This window comes from Myotis myotis, unplaced genomic scaffold (assembly GCF_014108235.1).
Source record: "Myotis myotis isolate mMyoMyo1 unplaced genomic scaffold, mMyoMyo1.p scaffold_m19_p_15, whole genome shotgun sequence".
In the NCBI taxonomy this organism is placed as follows: domain Eukaryota; kingdom Metazoa; phylum Chordata; class Mammalia; order Chiroptera; family Vespertilionidae; genus Myotis; species Myotis myotis.
Genome location: NW_023416319.1, coordinates 10,186,383 through 10,192,086, shown reverse-complemented (window position 1 = coordinate 10,192,086; position 5,704 = coordinate 10,186,383). Strand labels below are relative to the sequence as shown.

General features: G+C 37.4%; 1 protein-coding gene across 1 annotated transcript; it reads left to right on the top strand.

Annotated features, from left to right (window-relative positions):
* Positions 1 to 2,968: 2,968 nt before the first annotated feature.
* LOC118670224 (thioredoxin-like) lies at positions 2,969 to 3,254 on the top strand. The gene is made up of 2 exons (XM_036337319.1): positions 2,969 to 3,097; positions 3,156 to 3,254. The coding sequence occupies exons 1-2, from the start codon at positions 2,969 to 2,971 to the stop codon at positions 3,252 to 3,254; spliced, it is 228 nt and encodes a 75-aa protein (XP_036193212.1).
* The last annotated feature ends 2,450 nt before the right edge of the window (positions 3,255 to 5,704 follow it).

The window sequence follows — 5,704 nt, the reverse complement described above, 5'->3', positions numbered from 1 at the left end:
AAACAGCCAGAAAGGATATATGCCCCTAAGTCTGGAATGGGTCAGTTTAGAAGTATCAGAAAGTTGCATTTCTATTTCCTAGCTATGCTTCCATTATGACCCAGTTTTACCTTTCCCTATAAATGAAAGGTGTTTCATCGGTTCTCCCTAGGAGCTGCCGTTCTACACAATGATGCACTCCCGTTAATTAAGTGGAGCTAGTCTTAGCTAAGAACTATGGACTGTCCTTCTTTTCATTGTCTGCTCAGAAATGCCTGTGACAACATATAGAGTACGAGCTAGGGCCCATTATAACCCTTATAGTCACTTTGACTTTAAACAGTAAATTTCAACCTAACGTTTCTTTAAAAGATATGGCTATTGTGGCCCTGGCCAGGTGTGCAGTGGTTAGAGCACTGAGCCAAAGACCGAAAGGCTGTGGGTTCAATTTCAGGTTAAAGGCAAGTACCTTGGTTGCTGGTTTCCCAGCCCCTGATGTGTCTCTCTGACATCGATGTTTCTCTATCTCTCCTCCTCCTCCCTCCCATCCACTCTCTCTAAAAATAAGTGGAAAAATATCCTCAGGTGAGGATTAAAAATAAAAACTATATTTGCTCTATATACAGGTTGTCCCAAAATAATGTAAAAAAAAAAAAAAAAAAGAAGGTATAGTTACTATGGAAATCATTGGGATGCCTTACTAGAATTCCAAGGATTAAAACACTCTTGTTGCATTATGGAAATAATTTCATTATTCCTGGTGAATTAATAATTTATATACAATACTGCTAATCATGTACCATAGTGAGGAAGGCAACCCACCCACAATCTCCTACAGTGGGAGTATAGCCACAAATGTGTGTGTGTGTGTGTGTGTGTGTGTGTGTGTGTGTGTGTTCAAAATTAGTCCACTGTCAATGTGACTCTGCAACCAAATGACTATCCTCAGTATCCACACATTTATGATAAACCATTATGATAGCAGAAGTTGTTGGTAGCATACCCTGATCCCTTTTTTGGGCTGGTATACTCACCTTCCTCCCAGCCCCCAAATGTGAATGTCAGCTGCCACCCTTTTTTAAAGAATGATCCTCATTAACTGGAACAACTTCCCTGGAGATGCCTTGGAGTTTACTCAAGGTGCAGTCCCCCAGGAAGGAATGGGAGAAGCCTGCAGCCAATGACTGAATAACATGGGGTTTTAAAGGCTGGCCCCCTTACATCGCCCTGAGGCAACTCAGGTGCTACTCATGCTCCAGAAGCCCCTATACCATCATAATTCTGAAGCTAGGTCTCACACACCCTTGTCCAGGCTCTTCCAAATTCCTCTCCTGTTTCCCTTGCTCCTGTAGAAACCATACCTTCCCATAATAAATTTAATTTTAAAAAAATTAAAGACCATATCTGAGAGAACTCACTCAAAAATCACTTGCAGAGAAAGTATGTCTCCTGCTGTGCTTCTAGGAATTCCTACCAAAGGCACCAAGTAAGGAGCAAGTCTAAGCACAGGAAATCACACCTGAATGTCAATGTTGGTAGCCCCTTCCTTTGGAAGTATATGTTTCTTATTTTGATTCCACAGTGCTGTTTTAGCACCAAAGAACAAGGACATTCCTGGTCTTTAAAGGCTCATAGTCACATAGACCAAATCTTACATAACCAGCAGGAATCATGGTCTAAGGAATAATTGCCATGGAAAATATGCCTTAGGAATATACTTATTTGTATATAGCTTTTAGGAAGGCACTACTGATTTCTGATTAAAGACAAAGCTTGATCATTTAATTGAGAGTAGGATGGAGTTAAGATTAGAGAAGATGTCACTCTTAACACTCCTATTGAGCATTTACTGGAAATCCTAGCTGGAGAAATCAGGCACACAAAAGAAATAAAATATATAACAAATGGAAAGGAAGAAATAATTATCTCTATTTTCAGATTACATACTTTTATATAAAGAAAATCCTAAAGACCAAACAAAAAATGTTAGATCAAATCAATGAATTCAATAAAATTGCATGATACAAAATGAACATAAAAATATTAGTAGTACTTCTATACACTACAACCAATTCTCTGAAAAGGAAATGAATAGATCTCATTTATGATAGCACCAAAAACAATAAAATACTTTGAGAGAAATTGAACTAAGGGGGTGAAAGATCTCTAGTGTAAAAACTATTAGACAATGATGAAAGAAATCAAAGTAACCAAAAAATAAAAAGGTATCCCATGTTCATAGGTTAGAAGAATTAATATTGTTAAAATGTCAATACTACCAAAACCATCTGAATGTTCAATGTACTCCCTATTCAGATTCTAATGAAATTCTTAATGGAAGTAAAAGAAATTTTTTTTTCAAATTTATATAGAATTACAAAAGACCCCACATAGTCAAAGAAATCCTAAAAAAACAATATCAAAACAGGAGGTATCACACTTCCTGATTTCAAACTATAGTATCAAACTATAGTAATTAAAACAGTATGGTATTTGCATAAAAACAGAGAAATACACTAGTGGAAGAGAATGAAAGTCCAGAAATAAACCCAAGCATATATAGTAAACTAACATTTGAAAAAGGAGCCAAGAATACTCAATGGAGAAAAAAAAAAAAAGTCTCTAATAAATGATGCTGGGCTAATTGGATACTCACATACAAAAGAATGAAACTGGACCCCTGTCTTTCACCAATGACAAAAATTAACTCAAAATGGATAAAAAACTTAAATGTAAGATCTGAAACCTTGAAACTCCTAGAAGAAAAGATAAAAATAAAGCTTCTTGACATGAGTCTTGGAAATAATTTTTGGCTATAACAACTAAAGCACAACCAACAACAACAAAATAAACAAGTGATACTACATCGAACTAAAAAGCATCTGCACAGCAAAAGCAACTATTTAAAAAAAATCAAGAAGCTCATTCTGCCACATTTCATTCACTTCCATCGCTTCTGACAGTCTCTGGTCAGATCTAAGGCACCAAGATGGTGAAGCAGATCCAGAGGAAGGATGCTGTTCAGGAAGCCTTGAACAGTGCAGGAGGTAAACTTGTAATAGTTGACTTTTCCACCACGTGGTGTGGGCCTTGCACAATGATCAAGCCCTTCCTTCATTCCTCTCTAAAAAGTACTCCACTGTGGTATTCTTGAAGTATATGTGGATGACTGTCAGGATGTTGCTGCAGAGTATAAAGTTAAATGCATGGCAACCTTCCAGTTTTTTAAAAAAGTACAAAAGATGGGTGAGTTTTCTGGAGCTAATAAGGAATAACTTGAAGCTACCATCAACGAATTAATTTAATAATGTTAACTAGCCATTGGCTCCTGTAATTTTTTTTATTTATAACAAAGAAAATAGATAAGGTATAGAAACTACCAGTATATACTCAACTACCATCAGATTATAAATGACAATAAAATATTCATTCTATCCCTTTTTTAAAAAATAATAAAGCAAGTTAAAAGACAACTAAGAAATGGGAAAAATATTTGCAAACCAAATATCTGACAAGAGGTTAATATCCAAAATATATAAATAACTCATATAATTCAACAGCAAAAACAAACAAACAAACAAACAAAACAACAACTCAATTTTAAAAAATGAGAACAGGCGTTAAACAGAGATTTCTCTAAAGAAAATATACAAAAGGTCAATGATGATTCTCTCTCATCATTGATGTTTCTATCTCTCCCTCTCCCTTCCACTCTAAAATCAATAAAAACATATATTTTTAAAAGAAATTACATCTAATTTAATACATATGTATTGATCACTTACTCTGAGACAGGTATTGAGTTGGGATCTAAGGATTCTACCAGGATTAAGACATGATTCCCTTCCCTTAATACATTTATACTACTTCTAGCTCTAAGCGAAATACATTAGATGTTAATGGTAGCCTGTTGTACTCATATCCATTGGAAATAACCTGGGGACATTAATTTGAAAGAAGTTAATGTTGGGAAATGTTGTAGTAAAAACCCAATGGAGAAATAGGTGAGTCAAGTTGTTTCCTGTTTCCAAACCATAAGTTGGTGTACCAAGTCATAGATGATGACTCCTCTGGGACGCAGACACGTATTTTTAAACTTTTGAGATTGAAGAGTAGCTTGAATAGAGCAGCCAAAAGGAACAGCCTGTCCTGTTATGACTCATTTGAGAAACTTCCCTTTTTATGCCATTTCAAACCTGAATTTTCAGACTTAAAATTCAGATTGCCTTTAAAGTAGATGTGATATTTGGATAACTTTCTTTTCATGAAATGTCATGTCATCGTATCATAGACAACATGGCTTCTGTTTCTATCTAACTCTTTTGACAATCATTATATTTAATAGTTTTTCCAAGATTTGGATAAACTGCTGAGCAATGAGCTACTAATAGTAACATCCTACTTTACATGAAAGCACTTTCACATGCATTATCTCCCAGGAAGTTGGGAGAGTCAACCACTAACTATATCTAAATAGTTGCTTATCTTTTCATGGGATATTATTTATTTTAACCATTTTTATTTCCTTTCTCCCATTCCTACTACCCAAAGAGAGGCTTTCTTATCTCCCACTTGGATTTTTTGCAATAGCCTCATAACTAGTCCCCATTTCTTAGCTTTTATTCTCAATATCCCTCATGCACAGCTCTGGCCATATTATTTCCCTACTGATTGGTGCTCCCTGCCTAGCAAAAAGAAAGTCTAGACATCTTATCTAGTCATTCAGGGACCCATCTTACATTTCCAATACCAGATCCTACCCATCCTTAACTCTGAAAAGGAGCAGAAAAGAGACTGGAGTATCTCTCCAAATGCAGAGCGTGACTAGGACCTTTTGCCTGCAAAGCCAGAAAAGATAATTCAACGAGAGGGACACCCCCGCTCCAGGGCACACACATTTATGAAAGCTGAGCCTTATGATGAAGCCAGAGCCCCACCTGAACGCAGCTTTGTCTTTCAAGATTTCAGGAACCTTTTCCAGAAAGGGCTGAGGTCAGACCAAGGTGATGCTAACATCCACCAGTAGAAGCAATGTCTGGGTACGTCCAAGAGTTGTGGGGTCACTTCGGTCTCATGCAGTGTGGCCAGCCACTAACAGCTTATTATGGGAGTACAGCAGCCACGTGGGAATTTGTAAGATCTATAGAAACAGGGCAGAATCCACTTTAAATAATACATATACACTGAGTGGCCAGAATATTATGACCACCCGACGTTTGTAGGCAAATTAGCCATACACTAAATCGTATGGGATATGGAAGCCGAAGGCCTGTTCGAACACCTTTGCTGTCTGCAGTTACCAAGATAAAACGTCTCCAATTCGCACAGGAACACAAGGATTGGACAGTCGAGCATTGGAAAAAAGTCATGTGGTCCGGTGAATCATGTTTCCAGTTGCATCATGCAGATGGCAGAGTGAGAATTTGGTGGAAACAGCATGAAAGCATGCTCCCCACATGCATGAGTACAACCCTTCAAGCTGATGGGGGCAGTGTTATGGTTTGGGGCATGTTTTCCTGGCATGATTTGGGCCCTTTAATTCATGTAGAACAACGTCTGAATAGCACAACATACCTAAGTATCATTGCTGATCAAGTTCATCCTATCATGTTGATGGCGTATCCCAATGGAGATGGCTTCTTCCAACAAGGCAATGCGCCATGACACGGTGCTTGCATTGTGCAGGAGTGCTTTCAAGTACATGAGGGAGACTTTACCTTGCTTA

Bases quoted from the DNA above. Each gene is read 5' to 3' on its own strand.
- LOC118670224 (XM_036337319.1), top strand. From the start codon at position 2,969: ATGGTGAAGCAGATCCAGAGGAAGGATGCTGTTCAGGAAGCCTTGAAC. The intron at 3,098-3,155 runs TCCTCTCTAAAA...GATGACTGTCAG, and splicing joins TGATCAAGCCCTTCCTTCAT to GATGTTGCTGCAGAGTATAA.